Source organism: Glycine max, chromosome 7 (genome assembly GCF_000004515.6).
Source record: "Glycine max cultivar Williams 82 chromosome 7, Glycine_max_v4.0, whole genome shotgun sequence".
Taxonomy (NCBI): domain Eukaryota; kingdom Viridiplantae; phylum Streptophyta; class Magnoliopsida; order Fabales; family Fabaceae; genus Glycine; species Glycine max.
In genome coordinates, this window is record NC_038243.2 from 9,740,190 (window position 1) to 9,761,058 (window position 20,869).

At 32.8% G+C, this 20,869-nt stretch overlaps 2 protein-coding genes and 1 pseudogene across 2 annotated transcripts; all 3 read right to left on the reverse strand.

Annotated features, from left to right (window-relative positions):
• Nucleotides 1-4,397: 4,397 nt before the first annotated feature.
• LOC113002139 (methylsterol monooxygenase 1-1-like) lies at nt 4,398-5,042 on the reverse strand (annotated as a pseudogene).
• A 5,689-nt stretch (nt 5,043-10,731) lies between these two features.
• LOC100776773 (surfeit locus protein 1) lies at nt 10,732-14,968 on the reverse strand. Its single transcript, XM_003528934.4, has 6 exons — nt 14,680-14,968; nt 14,438-14,523; nt 13,292-13,530; nt 12,337-12,505; nt 11,958-12,241; nt 10,732-11,334 (listed from the first exon to the last, which is right to left on the reverse strand). Exons 1-6 carry the CDS (start codon nt 14,828-14,830, stop codon nt 11,250-11,252), a joined length of 1,014 nt encoding a protein of 337 aa, XP_003528982.1. The 5' UTR covers nt 14,831-14,968; the 3' UTR covers nt 10,732-11,249.
• Nucleotides 14,969-15,868: 900 nt separating this feature from the next.
• On the reverse strand, nt 15,869-17,803 carry LOC100305582 (uncharacterized). Its single transcript, NM_001250499.2, is given in 3 exon segments — nt 15,869-16,148; nt 16,450-16,476; nt 17,320-17,803. Coding segments are annotated over 3 exon segments (558 nt in total). The 5' UTR covers nt 17,714-17,803; the 3' UTR covers nt 15,869-16,011.
• Nucleotides 17,804-20,869: the final 3,066 nt, after the last annotated feature.

Sequence of the window (20,869 nt, forward strand, 5' to 3'; positions counted from 1 at the left end):
TTGTCTAAACAACAAAGCATGACATTCTTTCCCCTTAGAAGTCAATCGCTGACAAATTCTTCATTGCATCGTATAATTTGTATCGGTCATGTGTATGACAATCATTTTGTTGAGGTACATTGTAGATATGAAGTGTTTTTTTTTTATGATTATGCAATGAGTTTTGTAGGATTGAGTTAACATTTTTTTCGCATACACAACAGGTTTATTTAAAAGAACGTTGTCCCTTACCGCCTGTATCATTGTTATGGTCTAGCAATTGTCATCCGCAGGCGAAGTCATGGCCAAATCCATATATTAGCAGAATGCAGCATTACAAGAGCTTCGTGATGTTCAAGAGAGACTATGTTGACATAAATGATGATTGAACATGTAATTTATAAATGCCTGATGATATATGTAATTTATTTGTTACGTCCACAACAAAATTATTACTTAATTCTAAAAAAGCATGTATGATATATCGTTGTCTGACTTGACTACACATTGTGGAAAACCGTGTATGATAAATTGTTGTCTGAATTAACATAAAGCACGTGAAAGGACCCTGCACAGCATGACTACACATGCAGATCTGATGCAAGCTAAAGCATGTCATGTCATTCGTGTAGTTGACAACACATACAAAAAGCATATGCATGCGTATTTTCAATCTTTAAAAAATGCAACACTGATATTAAAACTCATCTATATATATGGCACAACCTAACCTTGTAAGAAAGCACAAGTTTCAGTATTAACCCAAGTCTTACAAAAAAACTATGGCATTCTTGGGAGAGATAAGCAGTCAGACAGTTGTGAACTCCACATTAGGTTTTATTTTTCCAAATGGATCCATTGTTTACAACGACAGTGGTGTTTCCTTCCAAGCTTCCACTCCAATTCCCATTCGAGTACCTAACGAGTGTGATTTTCAAACGTTAAAAACCAGAATACACAATACCCTTAAGCTAACCGACAAACAATTTTTGGATGAAATTTACTACCGGCAACCTTTAACGTATGCAGGTAATCAATTTCGGTTTCAATGTATGCAACTGAAAGATGATGCTGATGTTAACACAATGTTAATGTGTAATCATGAATTTTCGTTTGTTGGTCCGATTGAGTTATTATGTAGCATTGCTAGAACCCCAGATGGTATTTTAAACTTACTTGAAACTACTATGACCCCTACTCATGATGCCCTACTATATTACAATTGGAGGTGGAACATGTCATGTCAAAATGAGTTTGTTGGTTACTCGTTCACAGGAAAAAATCCCAAAAACTTTGACATTCCCACCGGATGTACCATGGATGAACTGAAGGATTTGATCAAACAAGTTGTGCCTCGTGGGATTCCCCCTTATGGTGTTGATGAAACACAAATGGTAACGCGATTGTTTTTTTGGAAACCAAGTCACCATGAGTATTCAGAAAAAGTTATAAAATTTGAAATAATTGAACTCAAAACCAACGAGGACGTGATGAAGGTGCTCATTGAGTCTAACTACTGGAAAAAGATTGGGCCAATAGAAATTTTAGTTGTTTTCAGTAAACCTTTACCGCAAATGGAAGATGAGTTGTCCTTGTCGTAAAATTAGCATGAGTTAGTTAGTTGTAGTATTTGATGGAAATTTAATTTCGTTCAACTATGTTGAAGTTAATGTACTGTTTGAATTCATGTATTGCCTAATCGTTTTCAATTACAAGAATCTCAACTAAAAAAATAGATTTCTATATATAACAAACTAATTAATAAATTGTTTTTCTTCTTACGGATCAAGGTGATCCGTACTTGATCTGTAAGACACTTACGGATCAACGTACGGATCACCTTGATCCGTAAGAAGAAAAACAAGCAGGGGCAATTTTGGCATTTAATAGTTTTGCTGGGTGCACCAACAATAATGTTAGGTGCACCTAGCAACACTCATCAATCATTAGTATATTAACAATGTATATGAATTTAAGATAAAAAGGTATGCATGTAGTGAAGTGAAGAAAAGGGCTTGAAGTATTATCCAGCTAACAAACTATGTCATGCAAATTTCAAATTTCCACAAACTAAGCAAGAGATATTAGAACTAAATGTAAGATCCAGTGGTAGTATACCAATTAAAAAGGAGAATTTTCTATAAAACAGAGTATTTATAATACTCCCATGGCTTAATGTATAAGAAAGTTGCAATGATGAAACTTGCAAAAGATGTATCATGAAGAAAATATATATAATTTTTCTACTCAATTAATATTTACACCAAAAGTCACCTTTTCCAAAAATTCTGGTTGTTCCTCGTATATTTGCCTAAGCTCATCCAACTACACAATAACAAAATTATCCAAAGTCCAAAAATTAAAAAATCCCGATCAATAATAAAAGGAGAAATTCAATTAAAACTAGATAAAACATTGAAATAATTTTGTAATTAAGTATTTTTAATTAATGTTTATTGTATTTTGATATCCCACTTAATAAAAGTTTGTGTTAAAAACTAGCATAAGATAAATTTTCTATTTCAGCTAAATAAACACTAGATATGAAATATGTATGTATATATATATATATATATATATATATATATATATATATATATATATATATATATATATATATATATATATTAATCTGTAGAGTACTTCACGTGACTAACAAGTAAGTCATGAGCTTGAACCCTTGCTCGCACGTCATGTATGCTGGCTTGTCCATTCTTTCTGCATCTTCAAAAATAAAATTATATGAGTTGATTTTATCATGAAAAAATCAATATAGTTTATCTTCTAATTTTCTTCTCTAATAAGTATTTACGGGAAAAAAGAAATTATCTAAAAATCATCAACAGAAAAGAAAAAGATGAGAACCTGTCCCTGAATGTCTGCGGACTCAAAGATGAAGTAATAGAGCAGGACAACAATAGGGGAAGCCAAGACATAGAACAAAAGCCTAAGAATTCCACCAGCCCTAAAGGCCACGAGAGCAAAATTAGGGAAAGAACAGGAGTATGGTTCAAAGAAAAATTTAAATAGCACAAGAATTTGTTAACTTAATCACTGCTTAAAATAAATTTATCTCATGGTTATAAAAATAAATTTAAATAGCATAAATAATGGTGTTGCTTAAAGTGATATGTTGTAAGTGAGAACTATGTAGTATACAGTAAGATTCTAACCTCCAAAGCAATTCAAAGCCATTGCAATTCAAAGCCATTCGACTTGCATCCCTACTAAATGTCATAATACGCACAGAAAGTTAGGCATAGCTCCCCACAATTAATATTTTTACCAATGCGTAATTAGTATACTATGCAGTAACTAAAATGAGTAAATACATATGCATGAAAGAAACAAAAATAAGAAGAAAAATGAAAGCATGCCAATTGAGTCCAATCCAAAAAAATGCACTAAAAAAAGACAAGCAAAAACAAAAGCAAGATAAATTGTTTTGGACCAAAAGCCCATATTTCAGTTGTCACAAAACTATTCACACATCTCTAAACAATCGATAAAGAAGCAAAATATACTATTTTGCGTTGTCTAGCTGCTATTTTGTCCAAATCTGGTTATTAATCAAGAAAAAAAAAACTCAAGTGAGTGTATGTAGCTTGCAGCTTTACCTGGAATGAATATTTTCTCATATTGAACAATGAACATGCAGTTAAAACTAAGATGAAAGCAAGGATATATAGGCACAAATCATTAACCATGAGTTAATAATTTTGTTACGAACAATCTCTAGGATAGCCATTGATTTCTCTGCAACCCCCTTGAGGACAAAGATACCTGTAGTTAATCAATTGAATAATTTCAGTTGAGGAAACAAATTTACTTTATGTGAAAAATTCCTAATGCAAGTTACTTACATGATGTCTCTAACAGACTTGCTTGACCATTTAAAGATGTCATGATGAACATCACCCTGGAGAAGAAAAAAATCAAACAATGTTCTGAAACATAAAAAGTATTAAGAAATTTATTAGTAAAAGTAAAACCCCACATAGAGAGCTCAACTAGGACTGAGCATACCTGAGTAAAAGTTAATCCAGAGTGTACGGACCAAGTTCTGCAAATATGGATTGTAAAGAGATACAATAAATGGCAGATCAAGAACATGATACAATTGCTTCTAATGTAAGAGAGATTATCAATAATAGGAGTCAGGACTTAAGAGCACAAAAATTATAGAGTAGATCATTCACTATCTTTAAAGTACTAGCAATTACTTGCAAGTTAGATATGTTTTCAATTCTTATGTATTTGAACTAATTGTAGAAGATTTTATGTCGCCTATAGAACAATGGTTTGGCCTTGCAATGGACATAATTGAATGCAGAGAATCCATATTTCTTCCTAAAAAAATGCAGCACATTAGCTAAAAGATTTCTATTACAGTTGGAAAGCATTTTATTAGCAGAAAATTAGAATAAAGCTTTGAAGGTTTGAAAAGAAAAAGGGAGTAAAAAGGTGAGAAAAGGATGCGTGTCAATGCCTTCAATCTGGCGTAGGGCTATCTAGAGCAAGAAGGTGATAATGTGGCCAGGAACCATGGCATGCAGGTCCAAGAAAGGAGGGAATCCTGAGGATTAAGATCTCAACCTAGTGGGCATAGGGCGTGGTGAATCCAATGGGCACATGCTACTCGTGGTGGACGCCGTGAATCTTCTCGTCCCCCCAATTGTTGTGTAGAAACATGTGGAACCAATAATTGGTGTAATCCTCTACGAGAAAAAAGATAGTGATTAATAAATCAATAAATAAATCTCTTCCCTCGACGAGCGCGGTGATGGTGACGATGAGGGGAACAAACATGCGCATGATGTCTTTGTAGCACTTAAAGCTTTCGGCGAGCGACGAGCAGACTTTTGGTTGGAGAAGTGCTTGAATTCGCGGAAGACGATGGGGAAGGGGACGAGGGATAAGACGAGGAAGAGGAATAGAATTTTGTGGCACTAGAGGAAGTAATCGGACTTGGCAGCGAAGTAGTTGAACCAGAGGGTCTCTGTGAAGGTGAGGTTGCGGCCCAATGCCGCCGCGACCCCCAGGATGGAAGCGTAGGGGAGCATCGTCACTGGAACCCTAGGATTGCTGGCGGCGCTGGATGTGATGTGAGAGAGGGGAGGGGCCAAGGGAGCGTGTGATTTTTGCGAATGTGGTGGATGCTGCGCTAATTAAATATTAATATTTTTGGGAAATTAAAAAGTAGAATATTCAAAGATGGTCAAAAGGATAAACCTATCTTTGTAACTTCATATAACTACAACGGTCTTTCTCAACACGTCGTTGTAATCATTCATACTCCCTTTTAAATGCAAGGACATAACCCAACAACTTATCAACTGCTTCGGGAGAAGCATTTAAATCGACATCACCATCCTTGTGCAAAGATAATAAATTTGTTAATTAAATATATGTAATGATATTGGATAGCAAACAAATAAAAGATAATTTAAAGATTAAGAAGCATTGTATGATAATGCAGTAACGTACCGTTATTTTCAGCCTATTGACTTCATCAGCTGATTGTTCAATCAACTCAGTACATTCACTGTCCCAGAGCAGAAATTTTGTGTTTTCCTCCTTGTGGTTGACCATCACCTCAAGTCTATACCTGACAATATATATAATAGTGTAAAAAAGAGTGGTAAATAAAGGGAACACTAATTGAATAGGGGTCTAATTACCTCAGCACAGGTTGATCATTATATTTGCCACATGCACATGTGAATGGCACTGTCTCTATATCTGTTTTTTTTGTGTCATTGACTGCAAGCTGGATAACACCATGAATGATTATCCATAACAATTCTGGTAATTGTGCCGACAGTAACACAAACAATTTCCTGGTGAAAAAACATAGTGATAACATTTTGGACCAACTGGTGGAGGCGTGGAATAAATACTAGGACTTTGATTAGAGTTAATAGACTTTAGTTACCAGGACTTTTCATTGATCTGAATAAATAGCAAACATGAATAACAGAATTACCTCAGAAATGTTGTTAATCTTATAAATGGTCTTTGCCTCAGCCTTTAAGAGAAATGCATCCTTTGACGATAATTGAGTAGAACCTGAAAGTTGTGAACTCCCTTGACCACGAGGTGTCAAAACTGACCAGACTTCAATGCCTAATTCTAAAAGCCTACACAAATAGAATAAATACGAAAAGGTAGGAAAAAATAATCAACATATGTAATTCAGGAAGGTTATAAATACAGAACCAGCACCATGACCAAAATACCTCTAACTGAATTCTTGAATTTCAACCATCGATTCATTGATCAATAATTTTGAGGCCTTCAACGAATTATTGACTGAGGGTGGATAGGATCCTGTAGTTGTGACAAACAGAAACATCAGATGCCATTTAATAAGCACCAGAATTGACAAATTTAACATGAGACTATACCTTGTCCTTCTTTAATTCTGGCGTGGGTCAAGAGAACAATCATTGGGGCATCATTTTCAACCTCATTCAAGTAGTCTAAGAACTGCAAGCAATAATTTTCCCAGAGAGTGCAAGATAGCAATTGGCCACTATGGCAAACAAACAGTGATGATAGTGTCAGTTTATAATCATTGAATACATAGAAAACAAAAAGGTAAATTGTACTACATAACCTCAAGTCCTTGAGTTTAAAAACAACCCTTGTACTTTTTTATGACACTTGGTGAAAGACGACCTCATCAACGACGCCAATAATGTCTTAAGAAAGCAGAAAATAAAGGCATGTCATTTAAAAAGGCTTAAATTTTGTGAACAAAGTCATTGGACAAATTGCAGCTGAACTTACCAACCAACAGCCCAGGTTGGAAGCGGCCAGCAATGACATTGGCAAATTCAACAAATTTGAAATTTTTAAAAGGAAGACCATCCAAATCGAATTGCCTAACAACAGTAACTCTAGTAAAAGCTAATTTATATTGATGGTCACAAACTCTGAATTGACCATCATTCTTCACGACTTTAAAATTATGCATGACATAAGTACAATTTTCCTTCAAATAAGCCTTCCAAGACTTTAGCTGATCTTGCTTACAAACAACATGGATTTCATCTCCCTATAATAGCCAAAGTATATAAGTAATTGGTTAAATGGTTGATAACCAAACAGATAAACAAAATAAAACCATACATCATAATCAATTATGACCATTTTAGCTTGTTCAGACTTGATGGGAGTCCCAACAAACCAAATATCATTGATCCTTACAGCAAGTTTAAGGGTTTTTTTTATCCATTAATGGACTTTATCTTATCCGGAATACGTGCCATAATTCTGCATAAAACTATATGCTTCTTACTCGATGATCTAGTAAATTTGAAAGCATGACCACGACAAACCAAAAAGTCAGTTGATCAGTTAGGAACCAAACATGCAGTTGCAAGTGTTAACAATGACCAATAAACAAAACGCAAACATGCATAAATATAAGCCAATGTCCGTGCAAAAGTGTAACATGGACTTGCAAGTGACAACAATGAGCAAGAAACAAAACGCTGCATAAAATTGTATGCTTCTTACTCAATGATCTAGTAAATGGGAAAGCATGAACACGAAAAACCAAAAAATCAGTTGATCAGTTAGGAACCAGACATGCAGTTGCAAGTGTTAACAATCAGCAAGTAACAAAATGCAAAAATGCATAAATATGAGCCAATGTCCCTGCAAAAGTGTAACATGGACTTGCAAGTGATAACAATGATCAAGAAACAAAACGCAAGCATGCATAAATATGAGCCAATGTCCATGCAAAAGTAAACTAAGAACTACACATGTATACCAGGGAAAAAAATAACACCTTAACTGTATGAACAATGAACAATGGGTAAGAAACCAAATGCAAGAATGCATAACTATTCACCAATGTTAGTGAAAAAGTATTACCTTGACTCCTGGTAACCAAAGTGAACAATGAAGCAAAGGCAAACTGGGAAACAAAGGGAGCTGAAAAAAAAAAAACAAAGCAGGAAAGTTAGCAAAGAAGAAAAAAAATGAAATAAAGAACCAAAGATACATAACAGGAGAAAAAAAGACATGCAGTTGCAACTGTGAACAATAAGTAAGAAACCAAACGTAAGCATGCATAACTATTCAACAATGTCAGTGGAAAAGTATTACCTTGACTCCTGGTAACCAAAGTGAACAACAAAGCAAAGGCAAACTGAAAAACAAAGGGAACTGACCCAAAAACAAACCACGAAAGTCAACAAAGAAGCAAAAAACACAAAATAAAGAACTAAACAGGCGAAAAAAAGAGATGAAGCAAAGAAGCAAAAAACATGAAATAAAGAACTAAAGATACATAACAGGCAAAAAAAAGAGATGCAGTTGCAACTGTGAACAATAAATAAGAAACCAAACGCAAGAATGCATAACTCTTCAACAAAGGCAAACTAGAAAACAAAGGGAACTGACCCAAAAACAAACCATGAAAGTCAGCAAAGAAGCAAAAAACACAAAATAAAGAACTAAATATGCATAACAAACTTAAAAACTCACACCTTGACTCGTGGTAACTGAAGTGAAGAACGAAGCAAAGAGAAAGTGAAGAACTGAGGGAACAGAACTTAAGAAGGAACCAAACTGAAAAGGAAAGAGATAAAGCATGATACAAAGCACCAAACCGAAGAAGTAAAAGATAGACGGGACGTAGCGCAGTGCACGGGCACAACGACAATGATCGGAAAACGTTGGGCAGCAAGACACGTCGGAGAAGCAACATGGGGAAATGGAGGGGCAAAAAGCCCCAAAAACCAGGAAATGTGTCACATGTCAAAATTTTAGGCATGAGCATAATTGACTTTTCATTGGCCTTCTCTTTTATTAGATAGATATAGAAGAGTCCATATTAAGCTGCTTGAGGAATGATCAAAAGTCAATATATAGCCCATGAACTCAACCAATTGCATCTGATCCAAAAAACATATATAATCCTCCAAATATTTAAAAATCCTTTAAACTATTGATCCTTAAAATTTACTCAAGTACATCAACTTAAGGACTAAAGTGATATATATTTAGTACTCCAAAAATTATTTGAATAGTTTTCTTACTTTAAGAACTACTTTAAAGGAATAATAATATTTCAAATACAAGATTGACTGTTTATTCATTTTAAAAATATTTTTATAAAATAGATTTTAAAAATAAAAACATGAACACTTTCCAAACAACTTCCAAATTACTGTGGAGTTTCTCTTCAAGAGCTCCATCCGGATTATCTTTTATTAAGGTCATATTAGGAGTAATTTTTCGTCTTTAGTCTAGAAATTTTTAAAAATCAAAATTATTTTTTGTTAAGTTTTCAGTTTGAATTTATTTTGGTTTTTAGTTTTTAAAAAGTTGTTGAAAATTAAAAATAGATAAAAATAAGTCAAATATTCTTGCTCCAAGATCGTACAATATAAAAAAAATAGACAAACAAATAAAAAAATAATATAAAAAAGAAGTAAGAAGTAGTAGAACTAATGTTAAGGATTTAAGAAAGAAATATCGGAAATTTATTAGATACTTCAACATATATACAATAAAAAGAAATATATAAAAAGATTGCTTACATGTGATTTCATAAGGATTAAAAAATAATGTTAAAGGATTTAAAAAAGACAGAATTAGAACAAATGATTTCAAAAGGAAAACACTATTTTTTTATTTGTTCCTATCTTGCATTTAGTGACTCTGAACCAGCAAAAAAATTCACGTGAATAGCATGCAGGGCACGTAGTAGTACATAATATTTGTTCCTATCATGCATCTTACACAAACATTAACATGCATACATTCAACTTTGAACTCGAAGACAAGATATGCAAGGACTTTCAAGCAATTTTTGGGCACAAAGCAAAACCATATGCGGACCATCTCGATTGTCGTGGCACTACTCTAAGCCAAAAAGTGCTTGGTATTGTCACAAATGCCACCCCAAGAAATGACATCAAATTGAATTTTAACATAACTTTTCTATCAAACTCGAAATAGTCAGTGTACCAAAGACTAAAAAATGCTAACTATGTTGCACTTCTACACTAGAAACATATCTTTCAACATAAACTATGAAGACATATCTTGCAACCTCTGTAAGCCACAGAAAATAGGCACCAAGTTGCATATGAACCTTCCAAATTTCCCTGTACATTAAATCACTCACTACAAAGACATAATGAAATAGATAGGATATTCCCATGTGCATTAGCTCATACCCAGATCCTCAAAGCAACCCCCATTCCGAGAAAAAGAAAAAACTGAAAATGTCCCTGCATTATCCATTTAGCCTAATTGGCTTTCTCAAAATTTTACGCACACCTTTGGCAGAAAGGGAAAACGGTGGGCTAATTGAAAATTAATTATTTGAGTTTATAATAATATAAGTGCTATTTTATTAAGGAAAAGGGGCCCGTGGGAACGGCGCATTCGAGAATTACCATGGTAGCGTCAAAATCACAAAATTGAAAAAGGTTTTGTTTTATTTGTCACGAAATTTACAGGAGTTAAGATCACAGCAACGACCACGATTCAAAGCCCTAATTGAAAGTATGAAAATAAAAACAGGAAATAGGAGAACAAGGTAAACAGAGAATAGAGACGGTGAAGCCAAATGCAAATAGGAGAAGCACTGAAAATAAAAAAACAAAAATAGCATACCAGAAACACCAAACGATTTCAGCCACAGGTTTTCCACCGACAAACGTATAAGAGAGAGATGACCATGAGGGAAAGTGTGAGGAGTTAGGGTAAAACTAAAAACAATAATCACAAAATCAACTCAACCCCATTTTATTCAAACACATTTTGTTTTTAAAATTACATTTCACAATTGAAAACGGGAAACTCACAACCACTCTGAACGGGACCTAGTGGAACCAATAACCATGAGTCAATAAGATTTGTAGTATACTCACAAGTCACAACTTCTGAACCTTACAAACAATCCAAATATAACTACTAACACTAGTTGCTTTTTCAACAAAAAAATCGACCTTCTAGACAAAAAAAAAATGGCATCTTCATCCCCTTGACATCAAAATTCTAAACATGGTTTTGTTGCACAAAAAATATCACCCCACATTCATTTTATAAGTGTTTTTGAGGTGAGGATAACTTGCAAGGAGGACTTCACTTGAATGACTAAATTGCTTGAAAGTTGAGATTTGAAGAAAAGATTGGGAAGACAATGCTCCAAGGAGATAGATAGATAGATGTATCAAGATGCCAAATGAGGGAGTATGTGTCCATAAATTTCAACTATAACAGGCAACAAAATGACTTTGCTATCTCCGACTTTGCCATCTCCGCTTATTTTTCTGTCTAAGTCTCTTAAAAGCCATAAATGTAACTGCTGCAGAAAGAGAATACCTGACCAATATACAAATGGAAAATTGTAAGAAAGATTCTTCAACCTCATCATTAGAGGCTCAATTTAATAGAAAGCTGCATATTTTCATTGCCTTCACATTGAAAACCTTATTTCTTATGTTAATCTTAATTTCCACAAGTAAATTCTAGTTATAAGTGGGTAGACACACAGACAAAAGGCCCTACCAAAAAAGAGAAGAATACAATTATACAAAAAACTATGACATTTAACAGATAACAATGAACAGAACAGGTGATAGGGAGAGAAGAAAAATAAGTTTGAATGGGCCAACTTATCTGAATCTCTAAAATAATGACAGAATAATAGTTTATGTCACCAGATAAGCACTGAAATATCATAATTAATAGCACTTACAATCAAGAAAGGATGGATGGGGTTTGCTTTGATTAATATTTAGTTGATTTTCAATCATATACTGTTACTCTATTAGTGGTATCATTCAGTGGTAACCTAAGCATTATTGCAAAACCCATGATATCGCAATCAAATATAGAAAAGCTGGTATGCACCAATAATACAATAACAATATATATAAATCAATTTTTAATTTGACCCAAAAATGCATCAATATCCAATGAGGAGAGAAAATTAAGTTGCATACCATGTCAATGTATAGTTTAGGTGGTCCCTAGGCATGACTGAACTTCGAATCAAGGTATTCACATCCTTGGGCACAGGGTAAGGATTACTTGGATTCACATTTTCGTTAGTATCTTCAAAATAGATGGTATTTTCTGGAAGGCCACAAGCACGAGCTATGCCAGGAACATCAACATAGAACCACTGGGAAGACCCAGGGTCATTCGCCGGGACAAATATGCTTGGCTTCTCACTTCCACGAACTACGCCAACAACTTCTATAGGTGTAACAGATGCAACCTGATCCTGTAAGTTACACGAGAGAAGTTCAAATTTAATTTTTTTTCTGCATTAAACAAGATATGGATATGGATATGGATATGATTGGGGGGAGAGGCAACCTCAATAACAGGCTTTTTAGACCAAAATCTCCACCAAGATTTACTTCCATCAACGTGAGAAGGGGAAGGAAGAGCATCTTCCAAATCTTCATCTTGTGAAGCCTCTAAAAATTTGTCTTTCCAACTACGTGGAACCCACCCTCTGTTGACTAAAATTGGAATGCTTACACTGGAAGAAACAATACACAATATAAAAATTGAAGAAACTCAGAACAAATAATGTAACTTATCTATTAAACCAGTGGCAGGGTAGTATTCAAAACTAGCAATTGATTGCTTATGACCAAGAAAAAAACTACGGTTGACTTGATAATATCATAGACAACATAGCTTAGAAAAATTAGGACTTAAAGCTTATGAATCGATGAAATAAATCCAAGATATTCTAAGCCCTCAAAAGCTCAACAAAGATTAGCCAGACACAGTAAACACATTGCACATGGATAATTATATTGATGAAAAGAAAAGACACCGACATGAAACATACATAATGGGCAACAATAAGTTAATAATCATTACCAAAAGTAAAATCTTAAAGTTCATTCCGTACATGAAGATTTAATTCCTTTTGATAAATAGTAATATTGAATATAATGAGCAACACTTTCAATATCAACTAACATTAGTTTAACAGAAAACTCATCATTTTATCAAATGGTGTCAAAAACAGGAGGTAATTATGAGGGAAATTTTCAATCCAGAATGCGTAAATAGTTTTACAGTACAAGTAACAATGCAGCACAACCTATCTAGAAGATAACTGAAATGAAAGCCTTAACAACTCTAATTAATGATGCTTGACCTTCTACTTTCTTGTTCTGTATAGAATTTTACACTCACATTTAATGAAATTTAAGCCCTAAAAATAAACAAAAAGGGTAATGCAAGAGACTAGAAGTTTCTCATGACTTAATCTATTACTTTCATTGACAAAGCTATTAACGTTTATGTTTACCTGTCAGGACAATTGGGAACTGGCATAAGAGGTGTTATAATATAGTAGCCATTTTCAGTGACTCCTGAAATACTTCTTGAACGTGGTCCCACATAGACTGATTTTTTATCATCAAAATATCCTTTGCACACCACCTTCCTAAATTCCAGAGAATCTAATTCCTCATCTGATGAATAAGCACTACTGAATTTTAATGGTTCCATTTGCAACCTCTTCTCTCGATATTCCAACATTTTAATCTGCAACATTGAAAGATGGAAGAAATTTTCAATTAGCTGATATGCACAGCAAATATCCAAACATGGAATCGCATGAGTTCAGATAAAATAAACTCAATCCCCAAAACTTTTTTCCAAATCTTTACAACAAAATACTCCATCTATTAGTAAACTAATAATGTTTGATTGTAATGAAATTCTTATAACATCGTGTATTCAAGTCATCCATGTATCATAGAGATGGAAATGAAGGCAATAATCCATTCCACAATATAAGCAATAAGCCTTCGATTAGAAATCTCCTAAATGGTTAAGACTTAAGAAATGAGTGACATTCTCAGATGAAATATTACTAAATTCAAAACATGAAGAGGAAAATGAGAAAACATTATATCACCTAGATGCATCATATTTTTTGAAGTTACCTAGATCACTAATGTCAACAGAAATTGATTCAAAGTCTCAAAATTTTGACAGTCACAAATAATAATACACGTTTTAAGCCATGTTAGTTCAGAGAAAGTTCACAAATTGTAACATATACAAAAAAAAAAATTACAATAGCACCACAGATCACATTTAAGACCACAATCCACCAAGCTTGTAGACTGTAGTTCTTTTTCTTGATCCTCATCACAAAGCACATTGTTATATACCCCCCATTCACTTACAAACACCTTGTTGCAAAAGCAATACAAGTATAATTATTAGGGTGATGTTACTTTCACGTTTCACATAATCTTCTCTTCCATCATTCACATAGTATCAATCAACATCATTCCTTTCCTCCCTCCTATTCCCTCCCCCTATTTCATCAAAATCAACGGTTCAAAATTCTACAAGTGAGATTATGAGAACAAATTATTATGTGAAGAAAAACAAAACAGATTCCTAATTATTATGAATTCAATGCCAAAAAGACACACACCTTTTCTTCTCTTCTACCAATCTGCCAAGTCCCAAGGCCAAATGTGATTGCCCCAGGTAGAAATAGCAACCATCTAGATGCTTTTCCTTTCATACCCAAAACAAAATACAAAAAATAAAAATAATAAAATAAATGACAATAAAATAAAAGATTGAATTTTTATGAAGAGGGACTTAAGTATTGCAAAAACCAAGATTGACCCAGATGGAGAATCGATCGAAGGAACAGGAATCAGCACTTACTCTGTGAATCGGAAGAAGAGGGAAGTGTTGGATCGGAATCAGACACGGAGGAAACGGCGACGACGGCGGAGCTGAACTGCCTGAGAGCGAGGAAGTGGTCGGAGGTAGCACCACCGCATGCGGCAGCCGCGCGGCGGAGATGTGTTAGCATTCTGGCGAGGGAAGGCGTCGAAGCCACTCAGACATGGGAAGTGAGAGAAGCAAAGGGAGACGAAGAAGAACGAAGGGTTTATGGAGGTAAAATCTGCTGCGTGTGGAAGCACCTTTAGCTTCGGTGGACCTTCAGCTCTGGACATTAAGTTGCATTGCATACTTTACGTTTTATTTGAAAATAAAAATAAAAAATAATTAATTTATTCCTTTTGAATTATTTTTTACTAGAGAAATGCATCACTGAAATTTATTAGAAATTACCCAAAAATATTATTTTACATCTTCTCTTTTCTTTTTTATTAAATGATTTCCAAACCTTCTCATCTGAAATTAAAACATGCTCCACTCTTTTCTTTCGTTTTAAGAAAATCGTGAGAAACTATATATGTCGTCAGTAATTATAATTAAAATACCAATAGGAAGGATTAAGAAAAAAATTATAACTTTTAGTATAGTTAATAGATAATTATGTTTATATATGTGATTAGAATCTCGATTCTCTTACTAGTTACTATTTTTATCCTATACATGAAAAATAAATATGATCTAAAACAATTTACATTTTATTCAATTAACGAGTTATGAATGATATTATTTTGTGAGATATCATCGATTTAAATGAATATTGATTAATATTTACTAAAATATATTAATATGGCGTTGTTTTATATATTTTTTTATCCCTATATTTCTCTCTCTTTTTTTATAGCATATTTCAATTCTCTCTATTATATTACTCTTTTTCTCTTTTTTTTATCTCTTTTAATTGTAAATTTATGAAAAAGTGCTCTACAAATTAAATAAAATCCCTCTTTAGAGAAAAGATGTGCTTTGGCAATTTACACTACTGGCTGCGCCATTATCAGCGATATACTATCACCATTCCAACTCAGATATAGAGCCAAAGAAATAAAAATAAATAAATAAACAAAGGAACTATATGTGTACAGACATAGGAATGAACAAATCTTCCAAAAGAATTTACTCAATATAAATTGAATTTGATGAATCAGGTGAATGATGACCCTAAATATATCTGCCACTGCAAAATTAAAATTCAAAATGCTTTGCACTATAGAGAGTTCTGGGAACATGTTCTTTACTCATTCTGTAATGATCACATGAAAATTCGCAGAACCAAGACATAAATTTCAACAGTAAGCAAACTCGTACATAGGCCTAGTATGAAGAAAATACTAGAGCTGTCAACAATGCAACAAAACCAGGTACACCAAAATAAATGATTCCATGTGGCGTAATCATTTTTGTTGAACTTGTTGATTCAGAAGTTTCCTCTTCAGATACAGCATATTCACCTAGAAGCAGTAAATATAGTATTAGTTATCACATTACTCAGACTTGTTCATAAAAATATTGCTTCAAGCATAACTAGGATAACAAACTTTTCCATTTGCATCGATCTCTAGGTTGAAGTAGCATGTTGATTAACAAATAGTTCAAAGCTTATTATTAACAGATGAATTTATTCTGAATTAATTTCGTTTTTAACTTATTGAATGAAATTCTTAATATATTTTCAATGTTTTATGAGTTCTTATTAATTAAAAATTTTTCTCCTATGTGAACATTAGCACACATGGGTTGGTGATGATTTACCTTCTGATGCTGCTGTTGAGCTTTGTTCTACAATGAAAAGAAACAAAACAAGTTTAAAGTTAGACCAGACCATTGATGCAATTCAAATGCAAAATTTTAAGGAAAGGTAAAGATATTGAAATTTATTAAGCACATTCTGCACCTCCTATCAATTTGAAATTATCACTTGTAATTTTTAAAATAATTAATATAAAAATCAACAAACCTATTATATTTGATGATTATTATTTATTTATAGAAAAATAGGTCATTAACAAAGACAATCCAATAGACATTCCAAGATACATGCATTATTAGTGAGGGGGACTTATATTAACAAATTTCATATTTGCTTAGAAGAGATTTATGTTATTGCCCTGGAGGATTCATCAATTTGATTAATAAGATTTTTGCATGCCTTCTGTCTTGTTCAGGAGTATACATGTGGAAAATGCAACACATATAAGTAAGTTTATTCGGATATCATGCAAAATGACGTGGATTACTCAGCGATCACCTATCAATATCAAAATGGAAGAATAATTTCAAAACGAAACAATAAGTATAATAATGAAAAACTTGAATTCACCAAAAAATATAAAAAACGTGACAACCTAACTCAATTCCAATTCCAATCTCCAACAAATGACAACTTTTCTTCTCCATGGAGAAAAGAAGAGGAGGGAGAAAAATATCATGACATGACATGATGAAAAATAACAGACAAACAAATCATTACAAATTATATAATAGATTTTTGCAAGAAGAAAAAGAATTAAAACCAATGAAAATTATAGTATACATATACAAAGCACAAGAAATAAAGAAATCATTAATTATTATTATTATTATTATTATTATTATTATTATTATTATTATTATTATTATTACCTTGGGATCCTCCTCCTCCTGTGTTGTTGCACTTAGAAGGGTCAAAATTGATGCCACAAGCTTGGGGGAGCTTCAAGATCTCATCCTTGGAACCACCAAGGGACTGAAATAGAGTAGTGCTGTTAACGAAATTGCAAAGACATTGCGTGTTATTTTCTTGCATCTCCTTCAATGGCTCACAACAAGCCGGAGAAGGGTTGTTTGGAGATTTCAGGTATTCTTGGCATGGAAGAAGCCTTTGCATGCATTTTGCATCTTGTAGAAACGCACCTTGTCCTAGGCCAGGCAGAAGCTGATCAAGAGAAGTATCAAACATGCCAAGGTGAAGAGATGCAGAAAAGAACATGACAAAGAGGAAGAAGGCCTTGTTGGGATAGGCCATGTTATTCATCATGGTGAGAGAGATTATTTGAAAATGAAACAACACCAACCAAACTTGATGTTGATGTTGTTCTTGTTCTTGTTTTTGGTTTTGCTCCCCCCTAGAGCCTCTCTTTGTGGTGGATGGTAGTTATATAAACCAAAGAGAAACTCTATTTTTAAAGGGTTGTTCTGAAAAAGGAAAATTAAATTGAGCCAGCCATCTCTTCATAGCCATATTTATGCAACTCACCCATTTGTTCTATTTTGAAATTACACCTTTTTCCCTCTATCCTGTTGCTTGTTTGGGATGTGTATTCTGTATTGTATCTTTTTTACACTTCATTTTATCTACAATGTATTGGGATTTGCAAAATTCAAGTGTGGATGTTTTTGTGGTATTTGTTATCTCGATTTTTTTTGGAAAAGTGATGCTATGTTAGGAAAGTATTTTGCACGGCCTGATTACGAAATCCAAATGTTTGTGTATTATTAGAAAATATAATATTAAAAATATAAAAAAAAAATAGCGACTTTGACAAGCGGAAAATAAAAGTGGTTGTTTTTATATATAGATTTTGTGCTACACGAATTTGTAGTACCAAGCATTTGTCTTCTTGGAATACTAATAATGTAACTTTTCACACATTATTTTTTAATTATTAGGTTAAATTCTTGTGATAGTCAATAAATCACCGAGTCTCGCCTTTTGTCTTGCGATATAATTTTTTAAAATAATAATATCATTTCGATGGACAGTCCTTATTATTTTGAGTTCAAAACACATATCCATGACATAATAAAGAGAAAACACTTGCAATTTTGTTTTGCGAAAGTTGCTGAAGAAGGAGAAGGAAAAGCAAAATAAGAGATTTAGGTTTTGTTTGAGAAGACATTTCACTTGATTTCTAATTTTTTATTAATTAAAAATTTTATTTGAATGTTAGATAAATAAATCTTTTAATAGTTTATAATATTTTTTAAAACGTTCACTTTTAACTTTTTATTTTTTTATTTTTATTCTTAATATATTTACTAAATTTTCTTATTATTCTTTTTAAATAAATTATAATTTAATTATTTTTTTCATTTTATACTTTTCAGTTACTTTAATCGCTACATTTACTGAACACTTACACTTTAATAAATTAATTTTTTCAGTTTTTAACTTTTAACTATCAATTAATTTTTTAATTTTCAGCTAATTTTTTAGTTAGTTTCTTTATGCACAACCTTAAAGAGTACTACCGAGAATAAGAAAAGAAAGAAGAAGTGAAAGCAAAAGGAAAGGGGAAAATATTTAAATGGCAAAAAGAATAAAATGAGATACATTTGGTAATTATCATGAACCAATTAGCTTGAGTTCACATTATAAATGGGCCTATATCATTTAAGTTCGCATAGGTTTACAAGTTGGGTATTGCTATGGGCACTACCTAATTTGCTATTGGTGCTACACATGTTAGTGCCCTTTCGTGGTATTTTGAAATTGTCCCTTGGCATAAACTTTAAGTTTTGCAAATGGGAGTGAAAAAAAATTAATAACAGAATCATCATTCAGTTATATAAGTGTCCAATGGAATTTCGATTCTTCTATTAAATTTTTTTCACTCCCATTTCTAAAACCAAAACACGTTTTGATTGAACATTGATGGTTACACAATGAAAACATATTTTTGTTGTTCTATTTTTTTGTCACTCTTATTTTCACAATGAAAACATGTTTCCGTTGTTATACTTTTTCTAATGCACTTTACAAAATGGATATGCATTTCCGTTATATACCTGCACAACATAAACATGTTTTTATTTTGTAAATTTTTTTGTGAAAAAGAAAACAACAATGAAAACATGTTTTCATTGTTATTTTTTGTGTACTGGTCATAATTAAATTATTAAGGATCTCATCAAATGACTTGCAACACAATATGCATGCTTACAACAATTAGCAAACTTTATATTCCACATTAACTGAATAAAAACATTAATCAGGGTTTTACCAAGTGTCAAATGAATACAAATAATAGTACTAAATATTTTTCCATTACAAATAAAAACATTAAATGACTTACAACACAATATGCATGGCTTACAACAATTTCGTTGTGTTCTATAAAAATTAAAAAAAAATGGAATTGTGATTCTGTTATGTAAAAAAAAATTGGTACCAAGTTGGGTGGTTTGTGGGAGACAAGAGAGAAGAGAAGAGGTGGAGAAATGAGAATAAGGATTGGGTGTGTTGTGAAAGAGGAAGGGAAAAGTGAGAGAGGAGTAGGGAAGGGTTTGTAAGAAAAAGGGAGAAAGGTAGAATGGTCAAATTGTTATCGCTGCAAGTTGTTATTTGAACATGTTACAACATGCAACTTACTTACTTTACAACTATACTTGCACTCTTATTACCACACCCAACACCAACAAATGACGAACCCTCTCCATCAATTTTTTTGTTACATTTGGGACACCTATCATAAATCTACCTATTGGCTACCAACAACTTGCTTATAGTAGCTACAATGACACGCATACAGTCCTACAACAAAAATGATTCATTATAAAAATGAATTACAATATTTTAAACCCAACGAATGTATCAAATATTATTTCAAACCTTTTTCAATTGGTTAGGTTCATCAAAGCATTTCACTTGGGCATTATGCAGAAAGCGATCTGCAAGAGAATACACTGAAGATCCCAAAATTTGACTGCCTATTTGGATACACAGAACCGTTATTAGTTTTGTCGGATCAATTATGAAATAAGTAAACATATGTACTGATAAATAATTTTAAAATATTCATAACTAAATCACTACATAGATGGAAGTATTATGAAGTGGCCAACTGACCCTTGAATTCCAAAATTTCTTTCATGTCAGTATTCACAAAAATTTGAGAACCATACATTGAATTCTGGATTGCTATAGGATAAGTGTCTATAGAAAACGAAAAAAGTTTATATTAGTTCAAAATGAAATGTATATTTAGAAAAATGCATTTACAATGAAACAATAACCTCTTACTTCTTTGATTTTAGCCCGACTGAGCAACAACACCATGAGATCAGAAACATATCTATCAAAATCATCCTTAAACTCCAAAGCCACAACTAATGTCTACATATAAAAAAAAAGAAAAAAAGTCACAACTAATTGCACAAGGAATAGTGTGGTTCAAGTTATGGCAATTTTAAA

Excerpts from the sequence above, each read along its gene's own strand:
- LOC100776773 (XM_003528934.4), bottom strand. The coding sequence starts at position 14,830 with ATGCTAACACATCTCCGCCGCGCGGCTGCCGCATGCGGTGGTGCTACC. Across the intron at positions 13,531-14,437 it reads TTGGTAGAAGAGAAGAAAAG|ATTAAAATGTTGGAATATCG; the intron begins GTGTGTGTCTTT and ends TCAATGTTGCAG. Across the intron at positions 12,242-12,336 it reads CTAAAAAGCCTGTTATTGAG|GATCAGGTTGCATCTGTTAC; the intron begins GTTGCCTCTCCC and ends TGTAACTTACAG.